At 52.2% G+C, this 19,677-nt stretch overlaps 1 protein-coding gene across 2 annotated transcripts in view; it reads left to right on the top strand.

Annotated features, from left to right (window-relative positions):
* Positions 1–19,677, top strand: part of LOC310689208 (uncharacterized protein) — a 65,023-nt gene that overhangs the window by 37,653 nt on the left and 7,693 nt on the right. For both annotated transcript variants that reach the window (XM_083466568.1, XM_083466569.1), the window contains exons 2-5: positions 105–5,879; positions 6,836–7,135; positions 10,471–10,559; positions 12,862–12,945. In XM_083466568.1, coding sequence (XP_083322694.1) covers positions 105–5,879; positions 6,836–7,135; positions 10,471–10,559; positions 12,862–12,945 — 6,248 coding nt within the window. The remainder of the gene's footprint in view (positions 1–104; positions 5,880–6,835; positions 7,136–10,470; positions 10,560–12,861; positions 12,946–19,677) is intronic.

Genomic DNA, 19,677 nt, shown 5'->3' with positions numbered 1-19,677 from the left:
TACTTAACCCGAGGTACCACTGTACTGAAATGTTTATGCTAGTTTGTTTGGAGTGATTTGGATTAATGCTTCTCCCCCAATCTTTCTCTTCTCAATCCCCCCAGATGTATCCCGGACCACCTCCACATCCTCCACACCGAGTAGTGAGGCCCTGACACCGCTGCAGATGTCCCCGGCGGTGACGCGCGACTGCCAGACCGGCCTCCCCATGGACCCCACCCTCTGTGGCAAAGTCGTTCCGGCTTTCCTGCCGGCGAAGAAAGAGGACCGCCCGCAGCCCGAAGGAGCCAGCTGCGACACGGCCGTGGGCAACGCCGCGACCGGCCTGGTAGCCCTCAGCGAGTGCGGGCAGGTCGTGATGGAGCAGGCCCCGAAAGCCGCCAAGGTGGCGCCCAAAGGTCAGGGGGAACCTACGTCGGGCGTGGACATGCTGGACACCCGGATAGTGATGGGCGAAGAGACTCAGTGCCTCAGTGAGGATGAGGAAGATGGGGAAGGGGCTGCCTCTGTGCCGCTCACACGGGGCACCTTGGAGGCCAGCTCTGAGGAGGAGGAAACGAGCGACATGGAGGATCAGGACATGGTTGACCTCCAGGCGAGGCCTCCCCACCAGACCCCAAAAGACTTGGCCAGCCGGCAAGCAGGCATGACCCTCCCCGGCCTCCGGAATCCGCAGGAGGCCGAGAGGGCAGCCAAGACACCTCCACTCTCTCAGGACGAACATTCAGCGGACCTGCCTTCTCCGCCTCCTGCGCTCACCAAAGACCTCTCCGTAGAGCCTGCTGAGGCCCAGCACCTGCCTGGCAAGCACACCTGTGGCCTGGACCCAGAACTATACTTCACGGCGCCCTCGACCCCCATCAAGACTGTGTTTTCCCACCTCAGGCATCAGCCCTTCTCCAAAGAGAGCCTCAGCGAGGAACAGAACGACACGGACAACGAAGGCCTTTGCTCCCCACCCACCTCGCCCTCGGGGTCCTATATCACGGCCGAGGGAGGCAGCTGGGCGTCTTCAGGCACCGGCAGCACTTCCCCGTCTTGCTCCCCCAACCTGATCGCAGAGTCGGAAGCCATGGAGGCCCCGTCGGCAGACGGCGAGGAGTTTCTCTTGGAGTACGCAGACAGCCGCCCGAGGCTCCCACGGGGACCCAGCCTGTCTCCCGACTTGGAGGGGGAGTTTGCTTTCCAGACCCTGTCCTCCAGCACTTTAGTCCACTCGTCGTTCCCCGAGGACGACGACGACGGGCAGACGACCCCGGAGGAAGATGGCGGTGACTGGGGCGCCGAAGTGGCTCCCTTGAGGCCGGGCCCTCAGAGGTTTGAGCAAGCGGCTCCGTCTTGGCCCGAGAGCAGAGAGGACTCTGGAGACGAAGTGGATCTGAGCCGCGAGCTTTCCAAGGCAGAGGCCCTGCCGGCCTATGAAACGGGAGCCGGAGACTCTGCCGAGTTTGCAGGATCGAAACCCTGCCTCTTGCCCGGTTCACTCGCTGCCTTCCCTTCTGGGACGGACACCTCCGAGGCTGATGCGCTCGGCCGGCCGCAGGCCGAGACGTCGGCTTCCGCCCCAGACGACGGCGTGGACGGCGCCGACAGTGACCAGATGATTTCTGCTTTGCTCTTGCCTTTCCGTGGGAGCCTCATATTCGAGGCGGAGTCCATGGAGATCACGCTGTTCCCCCAAGGGGAGTCAGTGGGGAACGATGCCCTGTATGGTGTTGAGGATGACGACAGCACTTCGGCCTCCTTCCTGCACTCTCTCTCGGAAACCTCCATCAACGAAGGCGTGGACGAGTCCTTTGCTTACCAGGACGACACCTCCCAGTCATCAGACTCGGCCTCCTACAACGGGGAGGACGACGAACGGCTCTACAGTGTCGAACAGTACGCCGTGGTCGCGGAAGCTGCGGTCGCTCCTGCTCAGGAAGCGGCCGAGCCTCCAAAGGAAGACACAGTGCCCACGCTGTCCCGATCGGGCAGCGAGAGCGAGATGGAGACCTCGTCTGACGCTTACAACACAGACGAGGAAGAGACGGCTTCTGCCGGGGACAATGGGCACCCGAGGGCCGAAAAGGAGGAGCGGGAGGAGAGAGGCTCCTCCCTGGAGAAGGCTGAAGATGAAGAGATACCCCAGGAGGACCAAATCAAAGCTTCGCTCCCCACTGAAAAAGAAGCGGCCTCCAGGTTGCAGCTTGTGCCTGAAGCTCCCGGCGATTCCTCCGAATGTTCTGGAAGCAGCAGCAGTTCCCCTACCGGTCAAGGATGGGGGTCTCCTATGGAGCAGGGCCCCACAGCTCTTTTCGGAGGCATGGGTCGTGGAACTGGATGTGAAGAGGGAGAAGAGCCTTCAAGGGAAAGGGGCTCTCCCTGCGACTCCCCAGAGCACCAGTCGCTCTCAGACGGGCAAGAGGCTGCTGAGGAAAACGTCCCTGACCCCGGAGAATGCCTCATCGCTTGCTTTGATACGGATGAGGAAGCAGACGCTTTGCCGCCTCTGGACAAGTCCTTGGAGGGCCCTCGGCCTGTGGGACAAACAGCTGCAGAGTGGGTCGACCAGGTGTATGCAGGCCCTGCCATACCCCTGGGATGGACCCCGAAGTCGTATCCCGTGGCGTTTGCAGAGCTGGCGACTCCAGACATCAACGACTCGTCTTCCTTTGACATCAGCGCCAGGCTGAAGGAGTCGGAGGAGCGGCTTCTGGAGCTCCTTGACCAAGATGGAGCCTCTGGGGGAGGCTTGACTGAAGCAGAGAGGCCTAATGGAGGGGTGTTCAATGTGGAGCCAGAGAAGGAGGAGCCTCCGTTTGTGTCCCTCCTTGGATCCTGTGAGGCGGCCATCTTGGACCAGCCTGAAGCGACTCGAGCCGACAACGAGCCGGCAGCGGAGTGCCTTATTGCCTGCTTTGAATCGGAGGACGAGCTTGAGGAGGCCTCGTCCCTCGACCAGATGAACAACAACGAGGACCACGTGGTGGCCATCTTTTCTGAGGCGAAACCTGATTCTCGGCCCCTGCTGGGACCAAACGGCACACAGCAGAACACCGCTGTCATGGACAGTGAGGTCACCTTGTTGGCTGCAGCCACACCTCTGCCCCCCACAGATGTTGAAGAGCGTGCTGAAGTCTGTAGGGTGCCAAGAGACTCATCTGGGCTGGAGATGGAGGCCTCCACAGGCCCTCTTGCCAGTGTCGTTATAGGAGACGGCGCAGCCCATCTCAAGCTGTGCTTGGAGACTGGCGAGGCCAAAGACCTGAGCGTGAGGGAGCCTCAGCCCGGTGAGAGCCGCCACGAGCCCAGGCTGGTAGAAACAGGCGGCCATCTTGAGGAAGCTGGAGAGGACGCCAAGGGCAAAGATCAGTTAGGGGAAGAGGCTTCAGTTGTAGAGGAAGCCACTGGGGCAATGGAGGGGCAAGCGCTATCGGACGAAGTTGATGCTGGCCAGGACTGGGAAAGTCCGTCCGAGGGAGAAGAGGATGCTATTTCTGAACTTGAAAGTGACGAAAACAGCAGAGCAGACTCTGTCGCTGAGATCCCGCCAGGAGAAGGTTCTGTTTGGCCGGGAGACGGGCTTCAAGTCCAGCGCTTAACCACGCTTCCTGTGGGACTGTGTGGATCAGAAGCCGTCTCATTCCAGGCTCCTGGTGCTCAGCCTAGCCTGAGAGACAGCAACATGAATTTGGTTCAGATTCAGAGTAAGGGCCCAGCTCCTGCTCCCGCCAGCAGCGAGACCACAGATGGTCCAGCGTTGGTGGGAAGCTCGGACAAGAAGCCAGGACAGAAAGATGAGAACAAGCTCGTGGTTCCTGCGGCCTTTGAGCAGGTTGTTCACCAGGCAGGCCTTCCTGAGCCAGCGGGTCGTAAAGAAGGCACTGAATGGCCGCAGCTTGGTGGGGTACAGATTCTGGAGCCCCAGGCAGCAACCAAAGACACCAAGATGGCTGTCCAACGGGGGCCTGAGGCTCAGAGGAACAGGGGATGTATGGAGGCAGCTGCATCTCTGCCTCCTTTGAATGATAAGCATCCTTTGGACGTCAATGCTCAGGTGGAAAAAACTGCCCCAGGAACTTCTAAGGCAGGAGACGCAGTTGCAACGCCTTCCACCGGCAGGGTTGAGGGTCTACCCAGGCAACCCTTGCAGGTGCCAAAGAAGACCTTTGCTCAAGCTCTGCTTCAGGGTCTCCAACCACCTGCTTTGGGCGCCGAACCTTCTGTGCAGGAAAAGGATCTGGATTCCAGTCTCTCTTCCCCGGAGTTGGCAGAGGTCTCCATGCCCAACTCGCAGACGGACAGCAGCTTCTTCACGGCAGCTGAGGACATCTCTGGTGGGACCCTTGTGCTGACCTCATCCCCTGGCTCTGAGGGGGAAGGGCTCAGCACCCCTGAGCAGGCATGGGGCAGCCCGGCCGAGGATGTGGAGAAGAGCCCTTCTCCTCTTCCACAAGAACAGCCGGCAGCCGTTTCTGAGCTGGAACACCGAGTGGTTGAGACTGAAGATGCTACGGTTGAACCCTTGGCAGAGCCGCCGAAGATCCCACCAGCAGAGGGACCTTCCCAGCGGAGCATGGCGTTGTGTCTGCATTCCTCTGCTCTTAACCAGCCGCCTTCTCCAGCCAACGCCCGGCCAAGGGATGCGTCACCCGTGCTTTGCAAAAGCCAACACCTCTTCTTTGCTTCTGAAGAGGAGATCTATTTGTCGGAGCCTGAAGATGCCCAGCACATCCTTTCCAGTGGAAATGCAGAAACGGAAAGCGCTGGTGCTGCAGAATCGCCGGGGACCAGGAGGACTGGTGCAGCCCCGGATGATTCTGAAGCCGTTGCTGCAGCGACGCCATCTCCAGCCCCCAGCCAACCGGAGCTTCCTGGTGCCTTGTGGCAGAACGCCTCGTTGGTTGCAGAACCTCCAGAGGTCACTGCAGACCAGCAGCAGATCACCGACATGTTGCGAGGCTCCTTCGGCAACCTCAGGGAGCCGGGCTTGGGTGCTGCCCGCCTGGTGAGCAGTCTGCTGGTGGCCGAAGCACAAAGCCTTCTCGGCAGCCTTAAGGAAGACGTCTTGGAGTTCTCCTCCGAAGGTGTCATGCCAGACTTGTCGGAATCGAAGGATTCCAAAGATGAGTTGGAGCCTCAAACCTCTTGCAGTCAAGACCAAGTCGCCGGGCAACCTTGCAAGGAGCTGGAGATGGACAGGGTAGCAGTTCCACCACATGTGGAGGTTGTTCCCCTTCGTTCAGAGGCGGTGGAGACGGTGGCTGGGCCGCTGCCGAGTTCTGGGTTGGAAGGAGTGGACCAGGCTGCCGAGGAGGTCGTCTTCGCGCCCGGTGAAGCCGAAGGGAAGACGTCTGAGAGCGTCAACAGATCTCCACCTCGGAGCTTGCAGGCCAAGCCGACAATCCAGAGTCCAGAAGCCGGTGGGTCAACTGAAGAGATTTCAGAAGAGACGAGATTAGAAGGTGCCACAGCAGAGGAGGTTGGCCACCAAAGAGAGGAAGAAGGAGCAGTTCCTTCAAGTGCTTTCGCTGGAAGCACGAAACTCGTGGTCCCGGAAGCTGGTTTGCCGAGTGTGGAGACCACCTCTCCTCTATCGCAGGCCCTGCCAGCCTCTGAAGGACCAGCTCAAGAGTCCCTGGCTGTTTCTTTGCAGGCAGAGCAGCCCCCATCGCTTACCTGTGAGGAGGAACCTCCTCTGTCTCCTCCTCCATCTCCACCTTCTGAATCTGAAGAAGTGCCTCCTGTTTCTCCCTCGCCTCCCTCCGACGGCCGCTTCCACAGCCCCTCGGCTGCTTCGTGGCTTCCTGCTTCGACAGCCAGGCCTGACGAGGAACGAGCTCCTTCCAGAGAGGACCTGATCCTCCTCCGGGACTCGAGGAAGCCTCCTGCAGAAGGTGAGCTTTCATTTCCCCGTCTCTCCCATCCAGATAACAGGAGGATGAGGGTTGATTTTATTTATTTCTTTTTATTATTATTATTACTGTAATTTAAAATAAATACACTTATGAGAAAACAGACGTACATACAAGTAAGCAAACAAACATACACTCAAACAAACAAATAACAGGAAAATCAAACAAACTGCCACACTATAAGATACAGGAATATTAATATAATTATCATAATATATACTCCTGATACTGAACACAATTATAAAACTTATAGAGAAGAAATTAAAAACTGACATCATCATCATCATTATTATTATTATTATTATTATTATTATTATTATTATTATTAATGCCCAACGTGCTGCAATTTTTGGGCTCCAAATCTGCTTTCCCCAACCTGGTGCCCCCCCCCCAGATGTTCTGGACTATGACTTCCATCAGCAACGCTGGCTGGAGTTGTCAGGCAAAACATTTGTTTTGGTGCCAGGTTTTGGTGCCAGGCTGGGTGAAGCTGTTTGGAGTTCCTGGCTTCCAACTGCAAAGGAAAGGTAAAAGGTAAAGGGACCCCCAACCATTAGGTCCAGTCATGACCGACTCTGGGGTTGTGGTGCTCATCTCGCTTTACTGGCCGAGGGAGCCAGCGTACAGCTTCCGGGTCATGTGGCCAGCATGGCTAAGCCGCTTCTGGCGAACCAGAGCAGCGCACAGAAACACTGTTTACTTTACCGCCAGAGCGGTACCTATTTATCTACTTGCACTTTGATGTGCTTTCGAACTGCTATGTTGGCAGGAGCAGGGACCGAGCAAGGGGAGTTCACCCCATCGCGGGGATGTGAACCGCCGACCTTCTGATCGGCAAGTCCCAGGCTCTGTGGTTTAACCCACAGCGCCACCCGCGTCCCCGCAAAGGAAAGGACACCCCCCCATAAAACCCTGCCCTAACCTACTTCTCTCTTCAGCCGTGGGGAGCACCAGGCCTGCCAAGCCCTGCCGAGAGGACCAGCTTCCCATCAGCAAAGATTCCAGGGGCCGGAACCGGTTGCCTGGCAACAAGGACGCCCGAGAAAAGGACTCCGTCTCTGCAGGGGAGAAGCGTGGGGATCTGGGGCCGGCGCCGCTGGAGTCGAGCTCCTCCAGCGATCGGGAGCTGCTGTACCGCTGCCCGGAGATCGAGAGCCTGAGGGAAGCGACTGGCATGATGCTCCTGGAGGAGAAGAAGGCCTTGACGGGGAAAAGGACCCACGAAGCCAACCACAAAGGTGAGCAACCCTTTTGGCCTTCCAGGGTTTGGTCCCGAGGTTGCGCCAGCTTGTGGGCAGAGGTGGCGGCAAACTCCCTGGCACTGACCCTGGAGCTCTGCCCCAACAGGGGGTATTGTCCCACCTGCGATAGGATACGATAATCTTTATTGTCATTGTCCCATACAGAACAACGAAATTGTAAAAATCTACATCAGACATTCAGAAACCCACAAGCCTGCTATCCCAACTATCCCAGCCTGGTTAGCCCCCTAAAAACTCTGATACCCCATAATTAAATACAATATACAGTGGTACCTTGGGTTACATACGCTCCAGGTTACAGACTCCGCTAACCCAGAAATAGTACCACAGGTTAAGAACTTTGCTTCAGAATGAGAACAGAAATCGTGCTCCGGCAGTGTGGCAGCAACAGGAAGCCCCATTAGCTAAAGTGGTGTTTCAGGTTAAGAACAGTTTCAGGTTAAAAATGGACCTCCGGAACGAATTAAGTACTTAACCCGAGGTACCACTGTACTCCCATAGAGGTAAAGGGACCCCTGACCATTAGGTCCAGTCTTGGCCAACTCTGGGGTTGCGGCACTCATCTTGCTTTATTGGCCGAGGGAGCCGGCATACAGCTTCCGGGTCATGTGGCCAGCTTGACTAAGCCGCTTCTGGCGAACCAGAGCAGCGCACAGAAACGCCGTTCACCTTCCCGCCGGAGCGGTACCTATTTATCTGCTTGCACTTTGACGTGCTTTCGTACTGCTAGGTGGGCAGGAGCAGGGACCGAGCAACGGGAGCTCACCCCGTTGCGGGGATTCGAACCGCTGACCTTCTGATCGGCAAGTCTTAGGCTCTGTGGTTTAACCCACAGCGCCCCCCTCATCCAGAGACTCCTTACACTGCGTTTAAAACCAAAATCGCATTTGGATAGAAACTGTTTCTCAGGCGGCTAGTCCTGGTCTTTATAACCCTGTACCTTCTTCCAGAAGGCAGAAGCTGAAAGAGATCATTTCTGGGGTGCGCACTATCCTGCGCTATCTCTGCAGCTTTCTTATGGCACCTGGAAGCATAGATTTGATCCAAGGTGGGAAGAGTGCACCCAATTATTCTCTCTGCAGTCTTTACAACCCTGGACAGCATTGTTTTTTCCCTGACCGTGCAGCTCCCAAACCACACACACAGACCACTCTCAACTACAATGGTAGAATGCCATCAACAGGTCCTTTGAGAGATTGTTTTTCCGGAGGATTCTCAGAAAATATAACCTCTTCTCTGCTCTCTTCATCAGGTCTTTGCTGTTTTCTCCCCAGGTTAGGTCATGCTATTGAGCCTCTACTACTGCTGCCTTTGCTAGGTCCTGCCTCAGCCCCTTGCCCAGCAATGGTGCTTCTGGGTGAAGAGCAGATTAGCTCTCACTGGTCTCCAGGTGAAAACGGCAAATGCCATGCAGGCAGTGTTAGAAATTAGCCAGGCGCCAGGCGCGTTTTGCTACTGGCGTGGAGATGTCTGGATGCCAGGTTGGCAAATGGCATCTCCACCCGGCTGGCCCCTCCAGCTTTCTTAAGCAGGTCAGCAGAAGAGCTCATTTACCGTATTTTTCGCTGCATAAGACACACTTTTCTCCTCTTAAAAAGTAAGGGGAAATGTCTGTGCGTCTTATGGAGCAAATGTGTGGTCGGTCGCTGGCTCCCTTGCCCAGGCCTCCATGGTTGAATGTTCTGCAGACGGAGGCTATTTATTTCCCCAGTGACATGTGACTGGCTGATTAGATTATCTGTCTGGAAACTAGAAATGGCTCCCTTTCCTTACCTAAAGAAGCTGCAGAACTGTGAGTTGAACCCCATAAAAACAGGTTTTTCCCTTTGCAAAGTAAGCTCAACAACTTTGAGGTGATCCTCAAGAAAGGGGGCTTTTCCCCTTTGCAAAAGAAGCTGCACAACTGTGAGCTGATCCCCGCAAAAATGGGGCTTTCCCCCTTTCCTCCTCTAAAAACTAGATCCTCAGTTAATCCCGATGACCCTGTGAGGTAGGTGAGGAGGCTGCGACTGACCCCAAGGTCGCCCAGGGAACTTCAGGACCGAGTGGGGATTTGAACCCCGATCTCCCAGGTCCTAGTCCGACACTCTAACCACTACACCCGACTGGCTTTCTGTATTTTTGCTATGGGGCAGCTCTATAAATTGAGCAGGTAAATAAAGAATGGGGAAGCCAAATGCCCCTTAGAAAAGGTCCTGTAATATTTTCCTTGAAGCTTGAATTAATTTTATTCTGGCTTGTTTTATTTGACGTTTTCATGTGTTGTAAACCGCTTTGAGATTTTTTTTTCTTTAAAATTTAAAGCAGTATACAAGTGAAAATAAAATAATAATAACGCATTTATCTCCCGCCTTTTTCTCCAAGGAGTACGTGGTTCACAGCTTGCTTTTTTTTTTTTTTTTTTGCAACCCCATTTAATGGTGCTTAGACATTCTGTTATGGAGCCTGCAACCTAGGTTCAAGGTGCCATTTTGCAATTAGTTTACATACCTGAGTTTCTAACACAGCGTGCACGGGATCAATAGGGAATGTTGCCAACAATAATATCAAACTTTTTTTAGAAGTGAAAAGGCTTATTGCTTTTTTTTAAAAAAAGTTAATAATATTCTGTTGGGAGCCACCCAGAGTGGCTGGGGAAACCCAGCCAGATGGGCGGAGGTAATAATAATAATAATAATAATAATAATAATAATACAGTGGTACCTCTGGTTGCGAACAGGATCCGTTCCGGAGCCCCGTTCACAACCTGAACAGAACGCAACCCGCGTCTGCACGTACATGGGTTGCGATTCGCCGCTTCTGCGCATGCGCGCGACACCATTTTGAGCGTCTGCGCATGCGCGAGCGGCGGAACCTGGAAGTAACCTGTTCTGTTACTTCTGGGTCGCCGCGGGACGTATCCTGAAAGAACGTAACCTGAACCGAACGTAACAAGAGGTATGACTGTAATAATAATTTATTACAGTGGTACCTCGGGTTAAGTACTTAATTCGTTCCGGAGGTCCGTTCTTAACCTGAAACTGTTCTTAACCTGAAGCACCACTTTAGCTAATGGGGCCTCCTGCTGCCGCTGTGCCGCCGGACCACAATTTCTGTTCTCATCCTGAAGCAAAATTCTTAACCTGAGGTACCACTGTATTATTATTATTATTATTATTATTATTATTATTATTATTATTATTATTATAGATGTCTCCAGGCACACAGAGGCAAACATCTTGGCGCAAAGGAAACACAGTTTTATAAATGGTCTCTTATCTGGAACACGGAAAGGCTCGTTTCACTCCCTGCTTCCTCTCTCTTTCTTCTAGGGTCATCGAATGACTCAGAAAGCAACGAAGGGTCCTTACCTGAGTTGGAAGAAGCAGAGGTTTCAGAACCAAGGACAACTCAGACGCAGGTGATTTGTTTGAGGCGAAGACGGCTAGATTTGTCCGAAGCAGAGACTGCAGGCTCCTGAAAAACGTCTGGCTTCAGGGAGTTGTGGGGGGCAGATATCTTAATCCAGGGGTCAGCAAACCTTTTCACTTGGTCCACCGTCCCTCAGACCTTGTGGGGGGCCAGACTATATTTTGGGGGAAAAATAATGAACAAATTCCTATGCCCCACAAATAACCCAGAGATGCATTTTAAATAAAAGGGCACATTCTACTCATGTAAAAACACTCTGATTCCCGGATCGTCCGTGGACTGGATTGAGAAGGCGATTGGGCCGCAACCGGCCCCCGGGCCTTAGGTTGGCTACCCCGTCTTAATCCTTCCCCCCTCAATGAGTGGGCTGAGCTTTCAGCAGATCACCTAGAGATCTCACCAGTAGATCTTTCCATATACAGTGGTGCCCCGCAAGACGAATGCCTCGCAAGACGGAAAACTCGCTAGACGAAAGAGTTTTCCGTTTTGGAGGTGCTTCGCAAAACAAATCTCCTATGGGCTTGCTTCGCAAGACGACAATGTCTTGCGAGTTCCTGCGGGTTTTCCCCTCCCCCCCTTTTTCTAAGCCGCTAAACCGCTTATCAGCTGATCCAGTAAGCCGATAAGCCGCTAAAAGCGCTAATAGCGCTAATCCGCTAATCCGTCAATGGGCTTGCTTTGCAAGACGAAAAAACCGCTAGACGAAGAGAATCACAGAACGGATTCTTTTCGTCTTGCGAGGCACCACTGTACCTTCTGGCTACCTCTGGGCTAAAGGAAGTTTCTTGAACCTGTGTCAGCCTGGGGACTGTACAGCAGCGAGGGTCCTCTGAGCATGTGCAAAGTACGCTGCAATGAGGAAGCAACTAGCGGCAGATCTGTTTTGTGAAAAGGGAATCGCCTAACGAGGGAGATCAGGAGATTTTTTTCTGGATACTTTTGAGGCTTGTAAAACTGGAGCGCTGGTGAATTATAACGATGCGAACACATAAGGACAGGCTGATTAAGTTGTATTGGAGGAAATACGATTTAAAATGATGATTAATGATAATGGAAGATTAATGCCGTTTGATTAATTAGGAAAATGGGTAAATGTCTAAGCAAGGATTGAACATGCACAGTCGGAGGAAATAGGAAGTGGATGGGGAAGTATTAGAAATAAGGAAATAGTATTTTACTGTGTGCAGGAAAGAAGGGAGGGAAAAGAAATGTATTGAAAGGGAGGGTGGAAAGTCAGCTTTTAAATTAGTGTTAAATTGGAATTAATTCGTTTAAAATTTGGAAAACTAATGCAACTTAATTGGCAAAGGACACTGCAATGTGTTGGCTTAAAGCCAGCCGATGTAAACCATGTTAAGAACTGAAACCGTGTTTACTGCTATGTAAACCATGCTAAGAACTGAAACCGTGTTTACTGCTATGTAAACCATGCTAAGAACTGAAAGCGTGTTTACTGCTATGTAAAGCATGTTAAGAACTGAAACCAGGTTTACTGCTATGTAAACCACGTTTAGAACTGAAACCAGGTTTTCTGCTATGTAAACCATGTTTAGAACTAAAACTGTGTTTACTGCTATGTAAACCATGTTTAGAACTGAAACCATGTTTACTGCTATGTAAACCATGTTAAGAACTGAAACCGTGTTTACTGCTATGTAAACCATGCTAAGAACTGAAAGCGTGTTTACTGCTATGTAAACCATGTTTAGAACTGAAACCGTGTTTACTGCTATGTAAACCATGTTTAGAACTGAAACCGTGTTTACTGCTATGTAAACCGTGTTTAGAACTGAAAGCGTGTTTACTGTTATGTAAACCACGTTTAGAACTGAAACCAGGTTTACTGCTATGTAAACCATGTTTAGAACTGAAACCGTGTTTACTGCTATGTAAACCATGTTAAGAACTGAAACCGTGTTTACTGCTATGTAAACCACGTTTAGAACTGAAACCAAGTTTACTGCTATGTAAACCATGTTTAGAACTGAAACCAGGTTTACTGCTATGTAAACCACGTTTAGAACTGAAACCAGGTTTACTGCTATGTAAACCATGTTTAGAACTAAAACCAGGTTTGCTGCTATGTAAACCATGTTTAGAACTGAAACCGTGTTTACTGCTATGTAAACCATGTTTAGAACTAAAACCAGGTTTGCTGCTATGTAAACCATGTTTAGAATTGTAGAGTTTGAAGGGACCCAAAGCATCATTTAGTCCAACTCCCTGCAGTGTAGGAGCCACAACTAAAGAATCTGTTTGGATGTTTTAACCGTCCCACTTGCATCTTCCAGGCACAACTAACGCACTCCTTGGGAACTGGCGAAGAATCCATTAGCAGAGCAAAACAGAGCAGGAGCGAGAAAAAAGCACGAAAGGTCAGTAGGGAATCGGGCAGGGAGGGTCTGGGGTGCAGGAAGAGTGGACAAGCAGAAATATTTCTCAACTCTGTACCGTATTTTTCGCTCTATAACACGCTCCCAACCATAACACGCACATAGTTTTTAGAGGAAAACAAGAAAAAAAAAATTCTAAACGAAACTGTGGATGTATGATTTTTGTGGTTCATGCTGTGGCCACAGACATGTGATCTGACGGTGAGTTTGGGGTAGCCCAATGCAAAAATCCTGAGGATCTATGTGGATCCATGCTTTGTAACCACGTTTTTGCACCACTGCGGCCCCAGGCAACAGTGGGTGTGTGATTTTTTTGGTGCAAGATGTAGCCATGGACGTGCTATGTGATCTGATGGTGAATTTGGGGTGACCCAGTGCAAAAATCCTGAGGATCCATGTGGATCCGTGCTTTGTAACCACGTGAATGAAGGAACTGTCAGTAATGTATGGTCTCTCCAATACAGTGATGAAGGAAGTGGGGGGGGGGGGGAGCTCACGCTTGTCCTAGGCAAAGCAGCCAACTCCTATGGGCCTAGGTGCCTTCACCCCCCCATTAAATATTTGAGGGAGTCATCCCCCACCCCCCATTGTGGTATGTGAGGTGGGGCTTACCTGGCCGCCCCCCAATATTTTTTGAAGTTGGAAGAGGGAGGGAGGGAAGGAAGAGAGAGGGGGAGCTCACATTTGTGCAGCTGCCTTGCCTCGAACCGGAGCAAAAAGAGGAGAAGGAGACTCAGGGACACGAGCCTTGTAAGCCGCTTTGCTTGAATTTACCGGTGAGGTGCTGGGGGAGGGACGGAAGGGGATGCCCTCTTTGTCCCTCCTTCCAGCTCATTGTAAAGAAAGCAAAGTAAGAGCCGCTTACATTTGTGTAAGGGAGAGCCATAGAGCAGGCAGACACTGAGAAAGAGAGGCTGTCTCCCTTTCCCCACCTTGGCTTTTACACGCTGCGTGCAGCTCTTGCCGGCTTCCGAGCGCCCACCTCGCCAAAAAGCCATAGAGCAGGCAGACAGGAGGAAGAGAGGCTGTCTCCCGACACTCAGCTGTTGCTCAGCTGTTGCCGGCTTCTCAGCGAGCCAAGCGGAGGAAGAGAGGCTGCCGAACAGCCACCAAGAGTGGCTCCGCCTGCCTGCATTTGCTCCATAACGCGCAGACACATTTCCCTTTACCTTTTAGGGGGGGGGAAACTGAGTGTTATGGTGCGAAAAGTACGATAATTCCCTGAATGGTCTGCTGAGGCATGTGGCATTCCGTGAGAGATAACTGGTGTCTACAGTACAGTGGATGGGATGCGGGTGGCGCTGTGGTTTAAGCCACTGAGCCTCTAGGGCTTGCTGATCGGAAGGTCAGTGGTTCGAATCCCCGCGACGGAGATTCGAACAAAACAACCCCTAGAACAGCAATTTCACATGCATTTTACTATCTAACTATACCATTGAGCCGTAAAATGAAAGCAATAAACAATGTACTGCAGTCACACAATCAATCCGTCAGTTGCTGAACTGGGTTCCACACAGTCACAAAAAGAAAACGAAAAAGAGCCGCAAAAGCAAAAACACAAAATAAATAGCAAAAAGAGACAGACCTCAGTGTAACACTCAAAGCAGAGCACGTTCAGCTTCTGAAAAAAGTTTGTAAAGTCTGACTTTTAGAAGACATCTGAAGGCACATGGATCACGTTCGCAACCTGAGCGTCCACTGTATTATTATTATTATTATTATTATTATTATTATTATTATTATTATTATTATTGATTCAACTTATACACTGCCCTATACCCGGAGGTCTCAGGGCAGTTCACAACAAGACTACAACATATAAAACCAAACCAAACACAATAACTGAATAACCCTCCCTCCAAAAGCCACATTCTAAAAGGGGGTTGGATGTCAATAAGATCAGCCGAAGGCCTGATTAAAAAGGAACATTTTTGCCTAGCCCCTAAAGGTGTATAAAGAAGGTGCCAGGCGAACTTCCCTAGGGAGAGCATTCCACAGATGGGGAGCCACTGCAGAGAAGGCCCTGTTCTCATGCTGCCACCCTCTGGACCTCTCAAGGAGGCGGCACATAAAGGAGGGCCTCAGAATAGGATCTCAGGGTCCGGGTAGGCTCATGTGGAAAGAGGCAGTCCTTGAGGTATTGCGGTCTGAAAGTTTCTGAGCACTTTTCAAAGGCAGTCCCATGCACAGCCCATTATAGCGAGTCCTTGGGATGCAAATAGGACCACCTGAACCCTGCAGGAGTTTTTTCTATCTGTCTCAAGCAAGCGCTAATTAGTTGAGGCAAGGTGCTTCCTGTGTTTGGAACATAGCTGTCACAGATTTGAAAATAAGGGACCAGCAGCCTTGAAAATAAGGGACCAGCAGCCAAAATAAGGGACCTGCAGCCTCCCCTGTTCCAGGCACTCCAGTCTTCCTGTCCTCCTGCAGTCTGGTCAAACTCATGCTGGTAGCTTCGAGAACACTGTCCAACCAACTTTGTAACCAGAGGTTCAGCTGAATAGAATCTGAATCACATGCACCACAAGGCTATGCAGCCTCAACTTAAGATGGCTCCCCGGCCTGGCTTTGCACTGCAAAGTTTGCAGCAGCACGTGCAACAAAATGGCGTCCAGCGTTCAAAAACCCCCTCAGCTTGCATTAACTAGCCACACACAAGGCATGCAAGCTCCACCCCCCAGTCGTTCTTAGGCTTCTTATTGGGTGAGCAACGCAGCCAAGCAACACAGTTGGAGCCTCCCTCCTCCCTGGCCGGCAGGGAGGGAGGGAGAGGAGCTGCTTCCTTTGAAATTTAAGGGACATCATTTAAGGGACGTTTAAGGGACATCCATCAGTAAGGGACAGCAGCGGGACATGGCGCTGGAATAAGGGACTGTCCCTTCAAATAAGGGACACTTGACAGCTATGGTTTGGAATGGGTTAAGTCCGGAGCCTGCTGAGATTCTTCTTAACGAGCAGCCGAGAATCCCTATTAATTCCTTCCAAAGCCTCTAAGCAAACAGATTTCTTAATTTTATTTTTAAAGGGAACTTGACTCGGTCAGCGCTGCTTTGGACTCCCGACAAGACTGGGTCGGCCAGAGGAGAACCACACATCTAATCTCTCTGCCTGGAGGCAAACTTCCAGGAAAATCTTGACCTCGCAACAATCCCCATGTGCGTGACCCCCTTTCTGAAGTGGGGCATGCAGTGGCCAAGCCCCATGGCCTCCCTACGCCTTTCCTGGCCATCTTTGGAGAGCAAGGGGCTCTCAGAATCAGGGATAATCCCCCGAGCCAGTGACAAACATAGACAGCCTTATCCAAGCCCTAATCCAGCCCCCCTTGGTCTCAGGGCAGCCTCAGCTAGGGCTTCAAGGACTGACGTCAGGCGGGGGGCTGTCTTATTCCCCCCCACCCCAGAATATTCATCTGGGTCACAACCACGTTGAACAACACTGGTCAGCAACTGGCAGTGCCTTGGTCAAATCCCTGAAGGACCAGGTGCGCAGCCAGGGAGATGGCGGCTAATGGATTGAGGTTGAATCCTGACAAGACAGAAGTACTGTTCTTAGGGGGTGGGCGGGGTGGGGGACTCCCTGGTCCTGAATGCGGTCACTGTGCCCCTGAAGGACCAGGTGCGCAGCCTGGGAGTCATTCTGGACTCACAGCTGTCCATGGAGGCGCAAGTCAATTCTGTGTCCAGGGCAGCTGTCTACCAGCCCCACCTGGTACGCAGGATGTGACCCTCCCTGCCTGCGGACTGTCTTGCCAGAGTGGTGCATGCTCTAGTTATCTCCCGCTTGGACTACTGCAATGCGCTCTATGTGGGGCTACCTTTGAATCTGACCTGGAAACTACAACTAATCCAGAATGCAGCAGCTAGACTGGTGACTGGGAGTGGCCGCCAAGACCATATAACACCCGTTTTGAAATACCTACATTGGCTCCCAGTATGTTTCCAAGTGCAATTCAAAGTGTTGGTGCTGACCTTTCAAGCCCTAAATGGCCTCGGCCCAGTGTACCTGAAGGAGTGTCTCCACCTCCATAGTTCAGCCCAGATACTGAGGTTCATTGAGGGCCTTCTGGCGGTTCCCTCCCTGCGAGAAGTGAAGTTACAGGGAACCAGGCACAGGGCCTTCTCAGTGGTGGCACCTGCCCTGTGGAACGCCCTCCCACCAGATGTCAAAGAGAAAAACAACTACCAGACTTTTAGAAGACATCTGAAGGCAGCCCTGTTTAGGGAAGCTTTTAATGTTTAATAGGTTATTGTATTTTAATATTCTGTTGGAAGCCGCCCAGAGTGGCTGGGGAAACCCAGCCAGATAGGCGGGGTATAAATAATAAATTATTATTATTATTATTATTATTATATTATTATCATACGAACCTGCCCGGGCTGTGAGATCTTCAGGGGAGGCCCTTCTCTCAGTCCCACTACCCTCAAAGGCACAGCTGGGTTGGGACCCAGGACAGGGCCTTCTTGCTGGTGGCTCCTCCAAGACTCTGGAACTCCCTCCCTGGAGAAGCCAGACTTGACAGGTGAAGAAGACCTCCTTGGTTCCCACAGGCTTTGGGGAACTGACTGTGTTTAAGGAAAGGGCTGGTGCTGCGATGCTTCTGTTGTTACGAAATGTGTGTTTTAATAGATCTCGTATAAAAATTTCCCTGCGTGGAAATGGCTAGGCAGGAAAATGGGCGGCAAGGCCTGCAGCTCGTTGGCTAACTGGGCTGGGGCTGATGGGTATTGTAGTCCAAAACATCTGGATGGCATCAGTTCGACGAAGGCTGGGCTAACTAAGAACTACCGTCTTTTTCGCTCCATAAGATGCACCTAGTTTTTAGAGGGGGAATTCAAGAAGAAGAAAAAATCTTTAAAGGGAGCGCTGAACAGAGCCTGTGTGCATCCCATGCTCTGCTCAGCGCTCCCTTTCACGAGCCACGTGGAGTGTGTGTGCGGCACTTGCGGGCTTTTCCCCGAGGAGGGAGAAGGGCAGCCCATCAGTGACTCGGGGAAAAGTCCCCAAGAGCCACACACACGCTCCGCGCTTCTCTTTAAAGGAGTGCGGCTCTTGGGGGATTTTGCGGGAGGTGGGGGAAGTACAGTGGTGCCCCGCAAGACAAATGCCTCGCAAGACGAAAAACTCGCTAGACGAAAGAGTTTTCCGTTTTTTGAGTCACTCCGCAAGACGAATTTCCCTATGGGCTTGCTTCACAAGACGAAACGTCTTGCGAGTTTGTTTCCTTTTTCTTAAAGCCGCTATGCCGTTAATAGCCGCTAAGCCGCTAAGCCGTTAATAGCCGCTAAGCTGCTAATAGCCGTGCTTCGCAAGGCGAAAAAACCGCAAGACGAAGAGACTCGCGGAATGGATTAATTTCGTCTTGCGAGGCACCACTGTAAGAGAGCCTCGCTCTGTCACTTCCCCACCTCCCGCAAGAGCCACACGCTCTTTAAAGAGAGCGTGGCTATCCCTGGCTTTTCCCCCCACCTCCCACAAAAGCCAGGGATAGCCGCGCGAAGCCTCCGCAGGGCAGCGGGCTGAAGGCGCCCCGCTAAGGCAGAAGCTAAAACAGCTAGAGGGAGCGCTGTGCAGCGCTGTCTAGCTTTCTGGCTTCTGGGGTAGCCCACGAAGCCTCTGTAGGGCAGCGGGGAGCCTTAATCCCGCTGCCCTGCGGAGGCTTCACGGGCTACCCCAGAGCTGCTCAGGAGGTTGTTGGGGCTGGCGGGGGGAGCCCAGGTACCCCCCCCCGCCAGCCCCAAAGAGCAGCGGACAGCCCCGCCAGCGCCGACAAGCTCTGGGAGTATTCCCCACCTCCCGCAAAAGCCCACAGGAGCCGCGCACCCTTTAAGTAGCGCGTGGCTCCTGCGGGCTTTTCTACAAGGAGGGAGAAGGGACTGAGGTGGCCAGTCAGTCCCTTCTCCCTCCTCGCAGAAAAGCCCGCAGGAGCCGCGCAGAGCTTGTGCGCGGCTCTCGGGGGCTTTTCCCGCCTGCCTACCCCCGGCATTCGCTCCATAAGACGCACACACATTTCCCCTTACTTTTTAGCAGTGGCGTAGCATGGGGGGTGCAGGGGGGCCTGGCCGCACCGGGCGCAACATCTGGGGGTTAGGGTTAGGGGGCGCAAACCCACGGGTTAGGGGGCGCAAATTACTTGCCTTGCCCCGGGTGCTGACAACCCACGCTACGCCACTGCTTTTTAGGAGGTAAAAAGTGCGTCTTATGGAGCGAAAAATACGGTGGTAAAACTAAAAATCAATAAATTTAGGCGCCAGAAAGAGTTCCATGACATCAAGAGGCAGAGAGTTCCAAAGTGTTGGTGGGGCCACACGAAAAGATCAAGTTCTTACAAATGACAAGATAATATTATGAGCATCTGTAACGGTGCCAGTGCCACAGATGGAGGCGGCCCCAAACTTTTCAGATCTTTAAGCTTTGGGGCTCTCCTGCATTGATCGCATTCGTCTTGTACTGGGGGTTCTGTCATTTTTGGCTAAGGAATGGCACTCTTCTCTCTAATGATTTATCCCCTTATGATTTATCAGCTACAGTGGTACCTCGGGTTACCTACGCTTCAGGTTACCTACGCTTCAGGTTACAGACTCCGCTAGCCCAGAAATAGTGCTTCAGGTTAAGAACTTTGCTTCAGGATGAGAACAGAAATTGCACAGCGGTGGCACGGCGGCAGCAGGAAGCCCCATTAGCTAAAGTGGTGCTTCAGGTTAAGAGCAGTTTCAG

Source organism: Podarcis liolepis (genome assembly GCF_965112155.1).
Source record: "Podarcis liolepis genome assembly, chromosome: 12".
In the NCBI taxonomy this organism is placed as follows: domain Eukaryota; kingdom Metazoa; phylum Chordata; class Lepidosauria; order Squamata; family Lacertidae; genus Podarcis; species Podarcis liolepis.
The sequence above is the reverse complement of the archived record's forward strand: the minus strand, read 5'-3'. Positions and strand labels throughout refer to the sequence as shown.